This window comes from Hemiscyllium ocellatum, chromosome 1 (genome assembly GCF_020745735.1).
Source record: "Hemiscyllium ocellatum isolate sHemOce1 chromosome 1, sHemOce1.pat.X.cur, whole genome shotgun sequence".
NCBI classification, from domain to species: Eukaryota; Metazoa; Chordata; class Chondrichthyes; order Orectolobiformes; family Hemiscylliidae; genus Hemiscyllium; species Hemiscyllium ocellatum.
In genome coordinates, this window is record NC_083401.1 from 61,793,728 (window position 1) to 61,812,380 (window position 18,653).

General features: G+C 43.3%; 1 protein-coding gene across 2 annotated transcripts in view; it reads left to right on the plus strand.

Moving 5' to 3' along the window:
• The first annotated feature begins 12,776 nt into the window (after nucleotides 1–12,776).
• LOC132805805 (myosin-IIIb) overlaps nucleotides 12,777–18,653 on the plus strand; it is a 179,185-nt gene continuing 173,308 nt past the window's right edge. For both annotated transcript variants that reach the window (XM_060821122.1, XM_060821195.1), the window contains exon 1: nucleotides 12,777–13,158. In XM_060821122.1, the coding sequence (XP_060677105.1) occupies nucleotides 13,054–13,158 (105 nt within the window). In that variant the 5' untranslated portion in view covers nucleotides 12,777–13,053. The remainder of the gene's footprint in view (nucleotides 13,159–18,653) is intronic.

The following is an 18,653-nucleotide window of genomic DNA, read 5'->3' on the forward strand; positions in this document are numbered from 1 at the left end:
TTTCAACCCTAACTTTGGTGAGTTCTACAAATATATTTGACTTTTTAAAATATTCTGACAAAAAAATGTCAAAACATAAAGACTGTTTTTGTTATTCAGTATCTGAAAGTCAGGTTTTTACACTGAGTAATAAAACCTGACCACTTCTTTCTTGTAGTTACAATAAATAGCATTCCTGTGCCTCTTTCAAGCATGTGAACAGACAGGAGCTTGGAAATTGATCCTATAGCTGTTGAACAGGTCAGGCAGAAGGGGTCCAATTTTGGAGATGCGTTTAACAATAACACATTGTGTTTATGCATTCACTGAGATTATTCATCTGCACCTTGAATTATAATTACAAATTTGTTATGGGAACTTAAGCACCAAATAAAATTTCAACTATCCGCTATTTCCCTCTCCCACAGTAAAACTCTTCCCTGCTAAAATCTATTTGAGATTTTGAGACCATGTTTGGGAGGTTTCCTGGGATATTGCTGCTGCTATATCCCCCTTAGGCTCAGTTAAACTGTGAAAGTCTACATATTGACTCCATGCCAGATCTTTTGATCATCTAAGAACTTAGCAAGTAGTGCAACTTATGACTTAAAGGAATACCACATTATGAATGTCTCCACTTGTGCAGCAGAAGAATTAAATGCACATTATTACAATGTTCCTCACTGTTTTTAATACAGCATACACCAAAACCAAACCTAAAAACATCACAGAAGATCCTTCAGTAAATTAAGAAATTACATACCTATTGTCTCATGCTTGAAAATCTTCAAATAGGAAATAACGTTAGAACATAAAAACAAAACACTTTTGCAAATTATGGTATTTCTTCAACAAAGCCAATAATCCAAATTCCTTCTGGTTATACAATGCTAGGTCTTGTAAAACATAATAAATGGACACAGTAACACAATTCTGTAAACTGCCTTGTGGGACTGCAAAGTTTTAAAAATCAGACCCTTATATCTTCCAATATTTAATTAATAGGACAGCAAATTCGTTGTGCACTTGAATTTATCAAAATATAATTATCATTTCATTTTTAAAGTAATTTAGTGAATGGGTATGCCTTTAAACTATAAGCTAGGCATGCAGAACAGGTCAAATGAAAGAAGATTTAGAAATCTAAAAAGCAACTTTTTTTATTCGTTCATGTTTTGAGAGTGTTGCTAAACAAGTCAACACTTCTTGCACATCCATGGCTGCTCTGAGAAGCTGGTGGTGAGCTTCCTTCTCAAATCGCTGCAGCCCATTTGATCTAGGTACACCTACAATGCTGGCAGTGAGGGAACTCAAGGATTTTGACCCCATGACATTTCAAGGAATGGCAATAGATTTCCAAGTCAGAACAGTAAATGGATTGGAGGGGAAATTGCAGATGCTGGTGTTCCTATGTATCTGCTGCCCTTATCTTTTCAGATGATAGCGGTCAGGGGGGTTTCTAAGGTGCTGTCTGGAGAGCCTCGCTGAACTTCTGCAGTGCATCTTAGAGATGATATGCACTACTGTTACTGAGCACAATGATGGGGGAGTGAAAATTTGTGGTTGTGGTGCCAATGAAGCAGGCTGTTTTTGCTGGAAGGTATCAAGCTTCTTGTGTGGTATTTGGAGCTGCACTCATCCAGGCAAAAACGATTAAAAAATTAGGAGTAGAATTAGACCATTCAATCCATCACGTCTGCTCCACCATTCGATCATGGCTGATATGTCTCTCAACCTCAATCTCCTGCCTTCTGTCCATAACCTTTGATCTCCTTACTAATCAAGAACCTAAATATTCCTGTCTTAATTACACTCAGTGACGTGGCTTCCAAAGCCTTCTATGGCAAGGAGTTCCACAGAGTCGCCACCCTCTGGTTGAAGAAATTCCTCCACATCTCGTTTCTCCACATCTCCACAGCTCGTTAGCACTGCTGCCTCACAGCGCCTGAGACCCAGGTTCAATTCCCGACTCAGGCGAATGACTGTGTGGAGTTTGCACGTTCTCCCCGTGTCTGCGTGGGTTTCCTCCGGGTGCTCCGGTTTCCTCCCACAGTCCAAAGATGTGCGGGTCAGGTGAATTGGCCATGCTAAATTGCCCGTACTGTTAGGTAAGGGGTAAATGTAGGGGTATGGGTGGGTTTCGCTTCGGCGGGTCGGTGTGGACTTGCTGGGTCGAAGGGCCTGTTTCCACACTGTAAGTCTAATCTAATCTAATCTAATCTAATAAAGGGTCATCCTTTCAGCTGAGGTTGTGCCCTTGGGTCTTAGTCTTTGCTGTGACTGGAAACATCTTCTCCACATCCATTCTGTGCAGTCCTCTCAATATTCTGTGAGTTTCAATAAGGTGTCCTCTCACCCTTATTAATCTCATTGAGTACAGACCCAGAGGCCTCAATTGCTCCTCATATGACAAGACCTTCATCTCTGGCATCATTCTTGTAAGCCTCTTCTGGAACCCCTCCAACATTAGCACATCTTCAATTTAATACAGGGCCCAAAACTACTCACAATATTCCAAATGCGGTCTGAACAGAGCCTTATGCAGCCTTAATAGTAGATTTCTGCTCTTGTATTCTTGCCTTGTTGACATGAATTCTAACATAACATTTGTCTTCCTAACTTCAATTGAACCTGCAGGTTAATCTTAAGAGAATCCTGAACTAGTACTCCTATGTCTCATCATATTTCAGATTTCCAAAGTCATTTTCCATTTAGAAAATAGTTTATACTTATATTCATACTACCAAGGTGCATTACCTCACACTTTCAAATGTATTCCATCTGCCATTTCCTTGCCCACTCTCCTAGCTTGTCCAAGTCTTTCTGCAGCCTTCTCATTTCCTGTCCCTCCACCTATCTTTGTGTCATCTGTAAACTTAGCAACAATGCCCTCAGTTCCTTATAGAGTTGTAAAGAAATACAGCATGGAAACAGCCCCATCAGTCCAATTCATCCATTATGACAAGATATCCTAAATTAATTGAGTCCTTTTTGCCAGCATTTGGCCTATATCCCTCTAACCTCTTCCTATCCAGATGCTTTTTTAATATTGTAATTGTACTAGTCTCCACCACTTCCTCTGGTAGTTCATTCCTTGCATGCACCACCCTCTGCATGAAAAAGTTGCCCCTTAGCCGCCAGTGAATCTTATCCCACTCACTCCAAACCTAGGCCCAGTAGGTTTGAACTCCCCTATCCTATCCATGCCCCTCATGACTTTATAAACCTCTATAAGGTCACCCCTCAGCTTCTGACACTCCAGGGAAAACAGCCCCAAACCAGTTCAGCCTCTCCCTATAGCTCAAATCCTCCAACTTCAGGTGCACCCTTTCAGGTTTAACAAAATCTTCTTCATTCAGATGCTTAATGTATCATGTGAAAAGTTGTGGTCCTAGCATTGACCCCTGTGGAACTCCCCTAGCCACTGGCTTCCATCCTGAAAATGACCCTGTTATCCCTACTTTCTGCCTTCTCCCAGTCAGCAAACCCCCATGCCAGTACCTTGCCCTTCCACCATGGGCTCTTATTTAACAGCCTCTTGTGGTATGTCATCAAAGGCCTTCTGGAAATCCAAACAAATCACATCCACTTGCTCTCCTTTGCCTAACTTGCTCATTATCTCCTCAAAGAATTCAAACAGATTTGACCACCCTTGACAAAGTTGTAGTGACTCAGCCCTATTTACCATGCACCTCCAAGTACTCCACAATCTCATCTTTAATAATGAACTCTCAAATCTTACTAAGACTAAGGTCAGGCTAACCAGCCTATAGTTTCCTCTTAAACAGGGTTGCTGCACTAGCCACTTTCCAGTCCTTTGTAACCCTCCGTGATTCTTGAAAGATCACCACCAATACCTCCACAATTTCCTCAGTTAATTTCTTCAGAAACCATCCGGTTTGTGTCATTAATCCACCATCACACTAAGTAGGGAGTATTCTATCACACTCCTGAATAGTATCTGGTGGATGATGGAAAGACTTTGGAAAGTCATGAGGGGAGTTACTTGCTGCAGGATTCCGAGTCTCTGCCATGAACTTGTAACCAGAGTTTCCAAAGTCTGGATTAACTTCAGGTCAGTGTTATCACTGAGGGAAGGTTCCCCGTGAGGTGTATAGCCACAAAAATCTGCACAGACCAACTGATGTGTCAATGAATAGCTTCCACCTCTGGAAGCCACTACCGCTCTTGGAGGTGTGCACAGTGGCAAGAAAGCGCTGAAATGTGTTGCTGGTTAAAGCACAGCAGGTTAGGCAGCATCCAAGGAACAGGAAATTCGACGTTTCGGGCCAGAGCCCTTCATCAGGGCTCATCAGTGGCAAGAAAGGTTAGAGGGAATGTCATAGCCCAGCAAGCTGATTGTGAGGGATTTGGTGGTGGGCACGCCATTGAATGTAAAGTTACAATGATTAAATTCTCTCGGTGGAGATGGTCATTGACTGGCATCTGTCAGCTCAAGCCTGGGCCTTCTCCAGGTCTTGCTGCATTTGGAGATGAGTTACTTCAGTATTTAAGGAGTCCTGGATGCTTCTGAAAACTGTGTAGTTATCAACAAACATTTGATTATACCAAACTTGCCAATAATGCCGAGGAAACTCAACATAGAAACCAGAGCAATAGAATAGACAATAGACAATAGGTGTAGGAGTAGGCCATTCAGCCCTTCAAGCCTGCACCACCATTCAATATGATCATGGCTGATCATTCCAAATCAGTATCCTGCTCCTGCCTTATCTCCATAACCCTTGATTCCACTATCTTTGAGAGCTCTATCCAACTCTTTATTAAATGAGTCCAGAGACTGGGCCTCCACTGCCCTCTGGGGCAGAACATTCCACACTGCCACCACTCTCTGGGTGAAGAAGTTTCTCCTCACCTCTGTCCTAAATGGTCTACCCCGTATTTTTAAGCTGTGTCCTCTGGTTTGGCACTCACCCATCAGCGGAAACATGTTTCCTGCTGCCAGAGTGTCCAATCCTTTCATAATCTTATATGTCTTAATCAGATCCCCTCTCAGTCTTCTAAACTCCAGGGTATACAAGCCCAGTCGCTCCAGTCTTTCAGTGTAAGGTAATCCCTCCATTCCAGGAATTGACCTCGTGAACCTACGCTGCACTCCCTCAATAGCCAGAATGTCTTTCCTCAAATTTGGAGACTAGAACTGCACACAGTACTCCAGGTGTGGTCTCACCAGGGCCCTGTACAGCTGCAGAAGAACCTCTTTGCTTCTATACTCAATTCCTTTTGTTATGAAGGCCAGCATACTATTAGCCTTCTTCACTACCTGCTGTACCTGCATGCTTACCTTCATTGACTGGTGTACAAGAACACCCAGATCTCTCTGTACTGCCCCTTTACCTAACTTGGTTCCATTTAGGTAGTAATCTGCCTTCCTGATCTTGCCACCAAAGTGGATAACCATACATTTATCCACATTAAACTGCATCTGCCATGCATCTGACCACTCACCTAACTTGTCCAGGTCACCCTGTAATCTCCCAACATCCTCATCACATCTCACCCTGCCACCCAGCTTAGTATCATCAGCAAATTTGCTAATGTTATTGCTGATACCATCTTCTATATCATTAACATATATTGTAAAAAGCTGCGGTCCCAGCACGGATCCCTGCAGTACCCCACTGGTCACTGCCTGCCATTCCGAAATGGAGTCGTTTATCACTACCCTTTGTTTCCTGTCAGCCAACCAATTTTCAATCCAATCTAGTACTTTGCCCCCAATACCATGCGCCCTAAGTTTACTGCTGAAAATGTGTTGCTGGTTAAAGCACAGCAGGTCAGGCAGCATCCAAGGAACAGGAAATTTAACGTTTCAGGCCAGAGCCCTTCATCAGGAATGATGAAGAGCTCTGGCCCGAAACGTCGAATTTCCTGTTCCTTGGATGCTGCCTGACCTGCTGTGCTTTAACCAGCAACACATTTTCAGCTCTGATCTCCAGCATCTGCAGACCTCACTTTTTGCCCAAAGTTTACTCACTAACCTCCTATGTGGAACTTTATCAAAAGCTTTCTGAAAGTCCAGGTACACTACATCTACTCGATCTCCCTCATCCATCTTCAGAGTTACATCCTCAAAAAATTCAAGAAGATTAGTCAAGCATGATTTCCCCTTCATAAATCCATGTTGACTCTGTCCTATCCTGTTACTACTATCCAGATGTGCCATAATCTCATCCTTTATAATAGACTCCAGCATCTTTCCCACCACTGAGGTCAGACTAACTGGTCTAAAATTTCCTGCTTTCTCTCTCCCACCTTTCTTAAAAAGTGGTACATCATTAGCCACCCTCCAATCCTCAGGAACCGATCCCGAATCTATCAAATTCTAGAAAATAATCACCAACGCATCCACGATTTCCCGAGCCACCTCCTTCAGTACCCTGGGATGTAGACCATCAGGCCCCAGAGACTTATCAACCTTCAGACCTAACAGTCTCTCCAACACCAAATCCTGGCAAATACAGATTCCCTTAAGTTCAGGTCCTTCAGCCACTGTTACCTCAGGGAGATTGCTTGTGTCTTCCCCAGTGAACACAGATCTGAAGTACCCATTTAATTCTTCTGCCATTTCTTTGTTCCCCGTAATATATTCCCCTGTTTCTGTCTTGAAGGGCCCAATTTTAGTCCTAACCATTTTTTTGCCTTGCACATACTTGAAAAAGTTTTTACTATCCTCCTTTATATTATTGGCCAGTTTACCTTCGTACCTCATTTTTCCTCTGCGTATTTCCTTCTTAGTAATCCTCTGTTGCTCTTTAAAAGCTTCCCAGTCCTCTGTTTTCCCACTTACCTTTGCTATGTTATACTTTTTCTCTTTTAACTTTATATGTTTTTTAACTTCCCTCGTCAGCCACAGCCACCCATGCCTCCTCCTGGGATCTTTCTTCCTTTTAGGAATGAACTGATCCTGCAACTTCTGCATTATACACAGAAATATCCGCCATTGTTCCACCACGGTCATCCCTGCTAAGGTATTGCACCATTGAACTTTGGCCAGCTCCTCCCTCATAGCTCCATAGCTCCCTTTATTCAACAGAAGTAATGTCACTTCCGACTATGCCCTCTCCCTCTCAAATTGCAGGAACCCATTGGATGCTCACACTACTTCTGCTTTGCATTACTGCATCTTTATGCTTTGCTTCCTCAGCCACAGATACTAGGCTGATATCATTGGTGTTTAGTGCAGACACAAAGGAAGGAAACATGTCTTGGTTGTTGCTGAGCCTCAGGCAGGTCAAGGGAGAAACTTTTGCCCAGGGAGTCTCAGCTCAGTGGGATAAATACCTATGGTTCTGATACCTGCTCAGGACAGTCAGAGTCAGGATCCACACCACTCCAATAAAGGGGGAGGAGTCACTGTTCGTGCAGCCCACTAACGTCTTGCCTCTTCTAGCCCTATTGTGGGCAGATTTCTCTCCTGGAATGAGAGAGAGGTAGGTATTAAGGGAGATGAAAACACAGTGGCTGCTTCTGGGTCAGGTAGGGAGGGATCCTGAGTGAGTGAATGAGTAGGCAGCACAGAGGGCATGGTTAGTGGTATTGGGATATGGGCTGTGTAGCAACGAGTGAGGGAAGATGCTGGAGGACAGACCCAGCAGAGGTGGCAGCTCAGTGGGATACAATCAGAGAGAATTACCTTAGGGTGTCCTCCAGATTGATTCCAGACCCCATGAAGTCTCATGGCATCAGGTGAAACTTAGTTAGGAAACTTTGCACAGGTTATCATATAATAGCCACTACTCCTCCATTGAGTCACAGACTCCCTAGAGTGTGGAAGAAAGCCATTCAGACCATCGAGTCTGCATCAACCCTCTGAATAGCATCTCATCCAGATCCATGGCCCCCATCTCATGCCCATAACCACCCATTTAGCATGGCCAATCCATCTGATCTGCACATCTGTGGGTGGTAGCCAGAACATCCGGTGGAAACCCACAAAGACACAGGGAGCATATGTAAACTCCAAACAGACAGTCTCCCATGGTGGAAATTGAACCCAGGTGCCTGACCCTGCGAGGCAGCAGTGTTATGCCACTGAGCCATTCACAGTTGGTGAGGGAACCAACAAGAGAAAAAAAAACTTGACCTCATCTTTACCAATCTCCTGGCTGCAGATACATCTGTCCATGACAGACTGGCCACCACACGGTCCTTGTGGGGACAAAGTCTCATCTTCACATTGAGAATAATTTCCATTGTGTTGTGTGGTTCTATCACCGTGTTAAATGTGACAGACTTTGAACAAATTTAGCAACTCAAGACTGTGTATCCATGAGGTGTTGTGTGCCATCAACAGCAACAGAACTGTATTCCAGCACAATCTGTAACCTCATGGCCTGGCATATCCCCCACTCAATGATTACCATCAAACCAGGGGATCAAATCTGGTTCAATGTAGAAGGACATACAGAAGTAGCACCAGGCATACCTGAAGATGAGGTGTCAACCTGGTGAAGCCACCAAACAGGTCTATTTGCATAAGCAGCAAGTGATAGACAGAGCTAAGTGATCTCATAACCATTGGATTAGATCTAAATTCTGCAGGCTAACCATATCCAGTGTGAATCATGTTAGAAAATTAAACAACTCACTGGAGGAGGAGGATGCTGCATAAATATCCCCATCCTCAATGATGGAAAAGCCTAGCATATCAGTGCAAAAGAAAAGACTGAAGCATTCACACCCTGGGACACCCGCACCAGGCAACCCAACCACCCCGCGGTTGAACACTTTAACTCCGCCTCCCACTCTGCCAAGGACATGCAGGCCCTTGGCCACCTCCATCACCACACGACGCCTGGAGGAAGAGCGCCTCATCTCCAACCACACGGGATGAATATAGATTTCTCCAGCTTCCTCACTTCCCCAACCCCCACCTTATCTTAGTCCCAACCCCTGGATTCAGCACCACTCTTTTGACCTGCAGTCTTCTTCCCGACCTGTCCGCCCCCCATCCCCTTTCCGGCCTATCACCCTCACCTCCTTCTACGTTTGTATTCCCAGTGCCCCTCCCCCAAATTCTCTTCCCCATACCTTTTATCTCAGCCTCATTCCTGAAGAAGGACTTATGCTCCTTGGATGCTGACTGGCCTGCTGTGTTTTTCCAGCACCACATTTTTCAACTCTGGTCTCCAGCATCTGCAGTCCTCACTTTCCTTCTGAAGCATTCACAGCAATCTTCAGCCAAAAGCTCCAAATGGATGATCTACCTCGGCCCCCTCCAGTGGTCCCCAACATGCCAAGTGCCAGTTTTCATCTAATTCGATTCACTCCACATGATGTCAAAAAATAGTTGGATGCATTGGCAACTACAAAGGCTTGGACTCTGATGACATTCTAGCAATGGTATTGCTGGCTGGTGCTCCAGTACCTGCTGCTCCCCTAGCCATGTTGTTCTAGTATAGTTATAACACTGGCATCTACCTGATAATGTGGAAAATTGCCTGGTATGTCCTGTACACAGAAAGTAGGATAAATACAATGGGACCAGTTACTGCCTCATCAGTCTACTCTTGATCATCAGTAAAGTGATGGAAGGTGTCATCAACAGTGCTATCAAGCAGCACCTGCTCAGTAATAACCCATTCAGTGATGCCCAGGTTGGGTTCTTCCAGGGCCACTCAGCTCCTGACTTCATTACAGCTTTGGTTCAAACATAGACAGAAACGGAGAAAGTGAGGACTGCAGATGCTGGAGATCAGAGTCGAGAGTGTGGTGCTAGAAAAGCACAGTAGGTCAGGCAGCATTCGAGGAGTAGGAGAATGAGACTGGCGGGCTGGGGTGCTGAGAGATAAATGGGAGGGGGATGGGTTGGGAGGAAGGTAGATGAGTTTGCGATAGGTAGATAAATGTGGGGAGAAGGTGATAGGTTGGAGACGAGGATGGAGCAGATAGACAGATCAAGGGGGCCATGATGAGTTGGACAAAAAAAAAAGCTGAATTCCAGAGATGAGGTGAAAGTGACAACTTTTGACATCAAGGCTGCATTTGACTGAGTGCGGCATCAAGGTGCCCTTGAAATATTGGAATCAATGGGAATTGGAGGAAATCTCTCACTGGTTGGAGTTTTACTTAGCACTTAGGAAAATGGCCATGGTTGTTAGAAGTCAGTATATCAGCTCCAGGACATCTCTGAAAGAGTTCCTCAGGGTAGTGCCCCAGGCCCAACTTCATCATCTATGACCTTCCCTCCATCATAAGGTCAAAAGTAGATATGTTTGCTGATGATTGCACAATGTTCAGCACCAGTCGCGATCCTCAGATACTGAAGTAGTCCATATTCAAACACAACAAGATCTCGACAATATCCAGGCTTGGGCTGACAAATGGCAAATAACATTTGCACCAAACATATGCTGGGACATTACCACGTGCAATAAGAGACAACCTAACCACTGCCCCTTGATGATGATGGTACCATCACTGAGTCCTATCAGCATCTTTGTGGTTACCATTGACCAGAAACTCAACAGGGCTTACCACATAAACACATGGTACAAGAGTAGGTGAGAGGCTAGGGACACTGCAGCAAGTAACTCACTTCCTGACTCCCCAAAGCCTATCCCCAATCTATAAGGCATAAGTCAATAGTACAGTGGAATAATTCCCACTGGCCTAGACGGGTGCAGCTCCAACAACACTCACAAAGCTTGACCAATCCTGGATAAAGCAACCTGCTTGATTGGCATCACCTCCACAATCCCACCACCACTGGTGCTCAGTAGTAGCAGTATGTACTATTTACAAGAAATTCACTAAAGATCCTCAGACAGTACCTTCCAAACCCATGACCGCTTCTATCTAGAAGGACAAGAGCAGTAGATAAATGGGAACATCACCTTGTGAAAGTTCCTCCAAGCCACTTATTATTTTGATTTGGAAATGTATCGCCATTCCTTCACCGTCACTTGGTCAAAATCCTTGAATTCCATCCCTTGGAGCATTGTGGATGAACCTACAGCATGTGGACTACAATGGTTCAAGAAGGTTGCTCACAACCACCATGTCAAGGCAACTATGGATGGGCAATAAATGCTGGCTAGCCAACAACAGCCATGCCCTATGAATGAATACAAAAGTTACAATATTTTTGTTATTCACTCATAGGATATGCGTCATTGGTTGGGCCAGCATTTATTGCCCATCCTAGCTGCACTTAAGGTGATGGTGAGCTCAGTTCTTGAACCTCTGCAATCCATGATATTGAAAAATGGAACCAAATGTAGTGGAAATAGAGATCTACCATGATCTAAGTGAATGATGGAACAGGTTGGAGAAGCAGAACTCCTACTCGTATCCCAAATGTTCCCTTAATTCTATTGATATTGCAGCAGCATATAACATGAAAATATGATTCTGAGTGTCAACACACTCCAGAAACCCAAAGGACTCAGGTTTACATGGATACCTCTCACTCAGTGGGTATACCATTGCAATTCGAATCCTATCAAAATCTAAAGGTCACATGTGGGCCATTGATGTCATATCTGTGTAAGCAATTCAGTCAAAAATCTACCATGAATAACTCTGTTAAAGTGCTCTTCTTTGACAATAGGAGAAGATATTTTGAACAGTAAATAATGGTTTCCTGGGTTGATTGACAGGTTATTACTGAGTTTCTTGTGTACGTCAAAACAAACTTGCACTGCAGGGCAATCTTTCCTCAGACTGTCAAATGTTGAAATCTAAAACAAATTTAAAAACCACCAAGCAGGTGAAGGGGGTGGGGAAGTATGGTTTATTATTTTGGGTAGAAAGACTATCCTTTATAGAGGTAGCAATGTATTTTTTATTGCTAACAGTTAATGAGTGGATTCAAAATTTTCCATTTTGGCAAAACTTTAAAAATGGTAAATAAATATCAATACTCAACAAATAGTCGTCATGATTTGGAGATGCCAGTGTTGGACTGGGGTGTACAAAGTTAAAAATCACACAACACCAGGTTATAGTCCTACAGGTTTAATAGGAAGCACACTAGCTTTCAGAGCGACGCTCCATCATCCGGTCATAGTGGAGGGCTCGATCGTGACAGAATTTATAGCAAATATTTACAGTGTGATGTAACTGAAATTATACATTGAAAAATTGATTGTCTGTTAAGTCTTTCATCTGTTAGAATACAGTGATAGTTTAACTTCTTTCATGTGTAAATCACATGATGAAGGAACGTCGCTCCGAAAGCTAGTGCTTCCAATTAAACCTGTTGGACTATAACCTGGTGTTGTGTGATTGTTAACTTTGTACACCCCAGTCCAACACCGGCATCTCCAAACCATGATTACCTCGATACGAAAGGGAGAACATCGTTTCAAGAAATACTTTTTGCTTCACTATTATCCTCTCTAAAAGAGCTTCCCCAATTGACTCGGAGCCGTCCAGGCTCTGCACTTTGCAGACTGGCAAGTGGGTGAAAGTGCTCTGGGCTAGAACTCCCTGTGAATGGCTGAGTTTCCATCTGAAGAGATGACCTTTTCACTGCACTTTCGGGCAGCGACATTCCGCATTTCAATCGCAGATTACTAACACGGGTTCCCCACTCCCGTGTGCTCTACTTTTAGAACCACACCTGGCAGTTCTAGACCCTCTCCCCGAACAACCAAAACTTGGGAATGAAGAAAGTACCAGAGGTATACACACAAACAGTAGTAATAAAACTTGACTAGATCCTGAGAAGATGTCAGGTTTATTAACGAGGTTGAGTTTAGTGTTTGGCTGTAGTCAGTCAGCAGCCCCGTTAGGGGGCGCAGAGGAGCATCTTCGCTTTCCCTTGAAAGGGGACACCTCCAGAGTTGCTGGTGCTCTCCTGGTGAAATGTGGCTTTGTACAAATATAACAATTGATTTAACATTCTGAGTGTTGCGAGGGTAGCTCTCGTGTCGTGACACGAGTGCCTTCGAGGGCAGCATTTGGTCAAGAGAAGATTTCCTTCAGGAGTAGCTGAGGGTGGGATGTGCCTGGTGGGGGAGGAACTCTGTTGAAGTTTGGAGCAGAAATTGGCGAATGAGCAGTGTCTGTGAGCACACAGTTCCCGAGTGACTGAGCTTCTCCCCCATGGCTGGGTGCAGGATGCCCGAGGATCTGGCCACGCTCTCTGAGCTGGACGAGAGCGTTCTCCTGGAGGTGCTGAGCACCAGATTCCGGCATGATCACGTTTATGTGAGTAACTTCAGTTCCACTCCGGGGCTGGCTAGGGAGCTGAGAGAAAGTGTACTTGCCTTTAAGCCGACTCTAATTAGAAAAGCAATATCCGGAACATTAGTTTTCTTTCTTTCATAGACCTGAAGGAACTGTGCATTGTACCGCAAGGGGATCGCTTTGTAACCTTCACTTTTCCCAAACTGAGCTGAGTGCTCCCCGAACGACTTTTGTTCAGTTCACAGGAGTATCCCCACAGCAGCTGAGCCAAGTTTTGTTTTTGTGTAACACTTTTGAGAAACACCCATGAAACTGGCTAGTGTTTCCATCGAAAACTCAGCTAATGTGTATTAATTGGATTTTCGGGCCAATTATTAGTTTAATGGCCCTTTTAAGTGTAATTGATTCCACCTCGTTTAATTTAGGGAAAGGTAGTGTACCATCTCCTAAGAGAAAGAAATACTCTGAAAGTTTCCCGGAGTTTTGTTTTGCTGCATGAGCCTATGGTAGCGTCAGCACTGCATTTTTAGAAAACTGGATATAATCCTGCACGGTGGTAAACACATCCCAGGTTATCATGAGAGTCATAAAGCACAGAAACAAGACCATGTTCCCGAATTAAACTGGACCCACTTCCTGCGCTTGGCCCATAACCGTCAATCTTTGTTAATCATAATCCAAATATTGTAACTGCATCTGCATCCACCACTTTCTCTGGCAGTTGGTTCCACACACGAAACACTGGGGGGGAAAAAAAGTTGCCCTTCAGGTCCTTTTTAAGTCTTTCTCCTCGCACCTTAAAAATATGCCATAGTTTTAAACACTCCCAATCTGGAGAAAAGATCCTGTCATTCACCTTCTCTACACCCTTCAATGATTTTATAAACCTCTAAGGTCACCTCATCGCCTCTTAAGCTCCAATGAAAAAAATCTCAGCTGTCCAAACTATATTTATATCTTAAACCATCCATTGCTAGCAACATCCTGGTTATTTCTTTTCTGAACTCCCATCAGTTTAATAATCGCCTTACTATAACGGTGACCAGAATGGCACACAGTACTTAAGAAGAGGCATCATTAGTATCTTGTACAACCTCAAACCTGACATCGCAACTCTTGTATTCAGTGTCTAAATTAGAGTGGTGCTGGAAAAGCACAGCAGGTCCTGCAGCATCTGAGGAGCAGGAAAATTGATGTTTTGGGCAAAAGCCTTTCATCAGGAATTCTGAGGAATGAAGGCAAGTGCGCTAAATGCCACCTTAGCCACCCTGTCTATATGTGACACAAATTTGAAAGAATTACGTACCTGAACCCTGGGGTCTCTGTTCTACAACACTACCCAAAGCTTTGCCTTTAATTGAGTAAGTCCTGTCCTCATTTGTATTACCAAAATGCAATACCTCATATCCAAATTAAATTAACTGCCATTCATCAACCCATTGACCCAAGTCATAGGGTCTGTTTCCATGCTGTATGACTCTTCAGTCCAATCAGTCCTTGCCAAACGTAATCCCAAACTAAACTAGTCCCACCTGCCTGCTTTTGGCCTAAATCCTTCAATCTTTCCTATTCATGTACTTACCCAAAGCTTTTAAAACGTTGCATTGTGCCCATATCCACCACTTCTTTAGGTAGTTCATTCATCAAAGTACCTTTGTAATCTTGGGTAACCTTCTTCACTGTCCACTATACCATCAACTTTGGTGTCATCTGCAAACTTACTAACTGTGCCTCCTATTTTCTCATCCAAATCGTGCACATAAATGTCAAAAAAATGGTCCCAGTATTGATCCCTGTGGAATAATGCTGTTCACAGGTCTCCAGTTTGAAAAACAATCCACCTACACTACCCTCTCTCCTACTGTAAAGCCAATTTTGTATCCAGTTAGTCGGCTCACCCTGAATTCCACCTGATCTAATTTTACGAATTGGTCTAGCATGTGGAACCTTCTCAAAGGATTTACTGAAGTCTACTGCTGTGTTTCATCAATCTTTTTTGGTTACTTTATTAAAACACTCAATCAAGTTTGTGAGACATGAGTTCCCTCATACAAAACCGTGCTGACTATCTCTAATCAGTCCTTGATTTTCCAGTTGCATGTAAATCCTATCTTTCAGAATCACCTCCAAAAACAATGTCAGACTCTCAGGTTTGTAGTTTCCAGGCTTTTCCTTAGTGTTCTAAGCACAATAATAGTCACCTTCCAATACCTTTTTTTGTTTTCTAAGACCTCTTGCACTTCCTCTTTAATATGAACTGTTTTCAGTGTGTCGATATTTATTTCCCTGAGTTCTCTCACCTCCATTTCTTCCTCCCCAGTAAAAACTGGCACAAAATATTCTTTTAATATCTCTCCCATCTTCTGAGGTTGCTGTGATGCACTTGCAGAATCCTTTTGGGTTACCTCTGACCTTACCTGTCAAAGTTATCTCATGTCCCCTCTTTGTCCCCCAATCTCCCTCTTAAGAGTGCCCCTACACTTTTTACAGTCTTCGAGATTCAGTGGATTCCAATTGTCTGTATCTCATGATGCTTTTAAAATCTTGGTTAAAACATCAATATATTTATTCATCCATTTTTCCCTAATCCTACCAGCCTTGCCTAGATTTTAAGAAATTTTAATCTTCAATGCTGTCTTCCATCACTAACGGCCCTGGAACTGAGTGCTTTAATCAGATATTGCAACGGGTCAACCATGTTGTAGGTCTGGAGTCACATGTAGACCAGGTGAACGTGGCAGGTTTTCTTCCTTAGTAGACAGATGAATTTTTACAACAATTAGTGGTTTTCTGTGTCACTTAATAATAGCTTTATATTCCAGACTTATTAAATTTTAAAAATAACACTAGTCATTGTGGTAGGATTTAAGACCCTGTCCCCCCAGATAACTAGACCAGGCCCCTGGATTAATATCCACGTTGGACCCCCCAGGTTCTGTGATTGCTAACACACAGTCACTTATGATTGTTTTGGATTTTAAGGTATTGACTTTATTGAACATTTGGTTTTACTTTGGCTGCTGCCTTTTATTTGTGAATAGTAAAGATGAATAATTGTGGTTATTGAAATTTATTGCAAGTGAAATGTTTTGGGAACGTTCTGAGAGCATGCTATACTCAAAATACTGCAGAGGCTGGAAATCTGAAACAAAAATAGTGTGGGTCATTCTTAGCAGGTTATGAAAACTCTGTAGAACCAGAAATGTGGGTTAACATTTTTTTTCAGATATGTGATCCTTCATAAGAAAAAAAATCGACCCTTGTGTAAGTGCTTTAATGCTGTCAAGTAATAGGTGTCAGGTTTGTGTGCACATCCTCTGCCCACTCTGTTGGAGCTGTCCGAAGAAATAAATGAACAAAGGACGTGCAATCACTGACTTTATTGTGATAGATATGAAACTGTAGAGGGGATGTATATGAATTCCTTTGTTGATTGGAGTGACACTCCCATGTTAGACTCATAGAATCCCTACTGTGCAGATAGAGGCCATTTGGCCCCTCGAATCTGCATCAGCCCTATCTTGCCAATCCCCATAACCCAGTATTTGTTGTGGCCAATCCACCTAACTTGCACATCTTTGGATTGTGGTAGGAAACCCAGGCAGACACAGGGAGAATGTGTAGAGTTTGTACAGTAACCCAAGGCTGGAATTACTGTGAGGCAGTCGTGCTAACCACTGAGCCACTGAGCTGTCCATGCTGGACCACGTGCTCTCGTAAATTGGATCCATGTTAAAATTGAACAGTGAAAGGAAAAAAAAGAGGAATTGTGCTTGCATAGTGTGTATCATATTTCCAGGAAGTCCCAAAGTATGGTCTAACTGTCAAAAAATTTCTATTTTAAGGGCCCACTTGATTCGAGCACTAGGTTCAGTTTTGGTCTTGTGACATAGTGAAACAGCTGGGTCCTAATAGTAATGCAGAGACGTGGCTTCAGGCTGATCTGTACTCTGAGGAAAGACTGATGAAAATGGAGGCCCTTAGCCTTGAAAAACAACAACTGAGAGTATATCTTCCACAAATATGCAAGATGTCAACCTTAACCAGTAACAATAACAAACTGAAACAACAGGTCTAGCCCCTCGAGCATGATGTCGTTTCTGTTAAATCTTGTTTGATTTGGACCGTGGCTTTTTTTTAACCCAACTCTGCTCCATGAGCTCTTTGCCGATGATAACCTAATGATAGTAGAAAGTGAGGACTGCAGATGCCAAAGATCAGTGTTGAGAGTGTGGTGCTGGAAAAGCACAGCAGGTCAGGCAGCATCGGAGGAACAGGAAGAATCAGGGCTTGTGCCCAAAACATTGATTCTCCACTGATAATCTAGTGATGCCTACCTTAAAACCTAAATTGTCTCATAACACATCATGTTTTTGACGTCTCCCCTTTTTGTGGGGGGAAATAATACCCTCTGCCTTGATTTTAGCATGGCCTGACCCTAATTTTAAAATTTCTATTCCATTGTTCTTATGTCCCACTAGAGAAAATAATTTTCTTCTACCTTATCAACCCCTTTTGTCATGTTAAACACCTCAGTAGACTACTTCCTAACCTTCTAATCTCAATGTAAATTGTCTTCATAATCTAGCCCTTTTAAACCCTGGAATTTTTGCTGTTCCCCGCTTTAAGCTAATTTATCCTTCATGGAGAAGTGCATCATAATGAGTTGAAGCATCCCTCCCTTGTGGATTGCTGTGGGTCTCCTTGTAAGTAGATCTGCCTCGGGAGCATTAACTACCTATTTGAGAGCATCAGTGGCATCCAAGTAGGAGCTCTTCTGCCTTCCTGTCCCAAGCATTACTGGGGGAAGGCATTAGGGTGCCCGAGCTGCACCCTCTTCCCTGATCATTTGCTCCCCTCTCCCTTTTTGTGAAACTCATGTTTAGGAGGCATTTAAAGTTTGGCCCGGAGTTCATCATAAAAATCAGGGGTGGCGCTTGTCATTCCATCCGGAGGGAGTTCTGTGCTGTCAGAGCTGCTGATTTTGGAACATTTGTAAAGCATTTGGAATATAGTGTAGCAATGAAAGGTGCTATATAAATTCAAGTCTCTTTAAAATGACACATCAAAATGAGGTGTCAACCTGGTGAGGCTACAACACAGGATTACTCGCAGGCTAACTTGTTGGAGTCCTATCTGGTGTAAAGGAACGAGGCTGTTGGAGGTCAATCATCTCAGCCACACGACATCTTTGTAGGAGTTCCTCAGGAAACTGACTAGGGCTCAGTCAACTGCTTCAAGAATGACTTCCCTCTGCAAAGTTAGAAGTGAGGATGTTCAGTGATGACTCCTCCACTGCATAGTAGCAGCAGTATCTACCATCTACATGATGCACTGCAACAACTCTCCATGGTTCCTTAAACAGTACTTTCCAAACCACGACTACTACGATTTAGTAGGACAAGCCACAACGGATACAAGGGAACACCACCACCACCTGTAAGTTCCCCTCCGATCCACAAATGATCGTGACTTGGAACTATTTTGCTGTTTCTTCCCTGTCATTGGGTCAGAAC